General features: G+C 30.4%; 1 protein-coding gene across 1 annotated transcript in view; it reads left to right on the plus strand.

Moving 5' to 3' along the window:
* LOC106463941 (myosin heavy chain, non-muscle-like) overlaps window positions 1-2,793 on the plus strand; it is a 133,052-nt gene that overhangs the window by 89,371 nt on the left and 40,888 nt on the right. The window contains exon 14 of the mRNA XM_013924031.2: window positions 878-992. Coding sequence (XP_013779485.1) covers window positions 878-992 — 115 coding nt within the window. The remainder of the gene's footprint in view (window positions 1-877; window positions 993-2,793) is intronic.

Below are 2,793 nucleotides of genomic sequence, written 5' to 3' on the forward strand. Positions count from 1 at the left end.
ACACACACACACACACACACACACACACACACACACACATTTACAGTGAGAAATACTGGTGATCAGATGATTGTGTTGATTAACATCCGAGTACAAAATAGTTATGAGAAACTTTATGATATCTTTTTTCTTAGTTTTATGGCTACAGTGAGCACAATGTACTTAAGTTAGAGCTAATTTATGAGGCTGCATTGATCTTGGATGCTCTGCATAGAATGTGTATTAATGCCCATTACAAGCTGTTTGTTAATCATATGATATTTAATGATTTAGAAGTTATTGGGTGAATTGAAACTAAATGCTATATTACATTTGTTACATCATATTGAGCCATGTGTGACCTGGGCAGGCCCTGCACTTTCAGCTGTGGGTATGTATACAAGTGACATTCAGTTCTTTTATTCAGTTCAAAGCACACAAAGTCCATGTATCATATAAGATGCTATTCAGGCATAAAATACCAATATCACTACACTGTGTTTTGAAAGGTGTCATTTTGTAGATATGTCACTGTAATAAACCATATGTTTGTTACCAGTATTTATCTAAAATCTCAACACAATACATCATTTTGACAATTGTATTCAATGTAATATGATTCCAAGTAAGTGACTCCTTGGTTCAGCATATTTGTATCGGCAATCTTTCTGACACAGTGTACTGACCTAAGATTAGTTTTTCCAGGATTGCAAGTCCTTCTAAAACTATCTTTATTTGATTGTTTAGACTCCTTGAGTAATCTATAAACATTAAATTTGTAAAAGTAGCTGAACATTATAGCACATCTATGTAATAAAAATAATTATTTTATAAATTCCTGAATATAGATGACTTTTCATTAGTGTTATTTGTAAAAAGTGATGTTGCGATGAAACAGGTGGACTACTCAGCAAGTAAGTGGTTGATGAAGAATATGGATCCCCTAAATGAGAATGTGGTATTATTGCTCCAGTGTGCCCAAGATCCTTTTATAGTACAGATATGGAAGGATGGTAAGTCATTCTTGAAGTAGTCGTCATAGATAATAACTTGCACTGATTTCTTTTTTGGCTGTGAAGCTTTTATAAAACTTGTTAAATAGATAGCATAATATTTTGTCAGGTCATTAAACCTTCCCTATTTTTATTCATTATGTTGTTATTTTCATTCTCCTTTCTACCTTAGATTTTGAAATAAAAGTATTTAATGTAAATGTAATGTAAAAAGCTTTTGCAGATCAATGTTTTCTTTGTTTGTTGTGAGAGTTTAAGGATTGGACCAGCCACTACAGTAGAGATTTGTTATTTTTTGAACTTTCTAACTGATATTCCAGAGACAGAACAGTTAACGTAACTTGTACTTTGTTTTTTTCTACTTGTTATAGTTAATATTCTGGGTATCAGAGCAGGCAGTATAAATGATAATGTATGTTAATATTTTCCCTCTGCTTTTAGTATCTTAGAGTGTGTAGTAATGTTAATCCAATGAGCACAGATGGATCATAGTGTGCAAGTTACAACTTTTTTTAACAGTTACATTCAAAATTTAATTAATCTTATTATCAATGTATGTCAATAAAATTGGCATCAAACATAGTTTATAATTCAAATTTTAATATTGTATAAATTGTAATTCATTAATTTTAAAAGGAAATACTTAAATAAATTCTCAGTCCTTACTTCTATGTATCATGCAAGACTTCTTCATTTCAAATTGCCTATTTTAGATTTTCTTTTTTCCTTATATGATATTTTGAGCGTGCTACCAATACATACTTACACTATAGATATTGCTAAGCCGTAATGTAGACAAATAGCCTCCAAATTACGTTTTACTGAGATATATATATATACAAGAAAGTTAAACCCACCTACCACACCAATCCTGTCTATCTAAAAAAATTCAGTGGTTCTCCATTATTTGCTGTTGGATTATTTATAATCAATAAAAATTGCAGATTGTTCTTTTTCAAGATTCCTTTGAAGTCTAGTTCATTTTGGGACCAGATTATGAAATATTTTGCTCCAGTTTCGTTGTTTTCCATTGTGGTGTTTGATTGAACCAGCTATTGGAATTTTTTTAAACCTATTTATAGTTAGAAAGCCAGTTAAATTATAGTAGTTTTAGGATATTCTAATTTTGTGTGTGGTAATGTTTTGTGTTACAAATTGTATATTTGAAATAAAAAATTAATAGTATTTTGGATCGCTAACATTGTTACAAAAAAAAAGTAGGTTTGTGGTGCTTTTTTCTGTCAATGGCAAAAGGCCTGAATTCCAGCCTTAAGTACTAAATTTCTTATTTTTCATGTATATTTTTAATTTCTTATTATAAAAGTAACTAAAATGGAAAAATTAGAAACTTATTATGTCAAATACGAAAATTTAAATGAAAAAAAAAAAACAACTAAATAAAAACATTTTTTGTGATACTCAATATCCTATCAAATGTATATCTTGTGCCATGATTGTAGTTTGATTTTGGGTTGCTTGTAATGTGATTATTCGTTCACACACAGCTATCCAACCCCAGCTATTATAAATGGCTTTTGAGATGCTCTGAGACTTCCTTAGTGCAGCTATAATGCAATAAAACAAAAATAATCCAGATTTGAAAAGTCTGTTGGCTGTGGCTGTAAGAATAAATTTATATGCTACTAAAACTCTGAGATTGTTTGTTTGTTTGCTTGCTTGTCTGTAATTAAATACAGCAAAAAGAGCACACAATAGCGCCATATTTGTAATGAAATGAGAACAGAATAAAACAAGTTTCGTTAAAATCGGGTCCAAGGGTTACCGTGTTAGCGCCATTTTT

Source organism: Limulus polyphemus, unplaced genomic scaffold, assembly GCF_000517525.1.
Source record: "Limulus polyphemus unplaced genomic scaffold, Limulus_polyphemus-2.1.2 Scaffold1523, whole genome shotgun sequence".
Classification (NCBI taxonomy): Eukaryota; Metazoa; Arthropoda; class Merostomata; order Xiphosura; family Limulidae; genus Limulus; species Limulus polyphemus.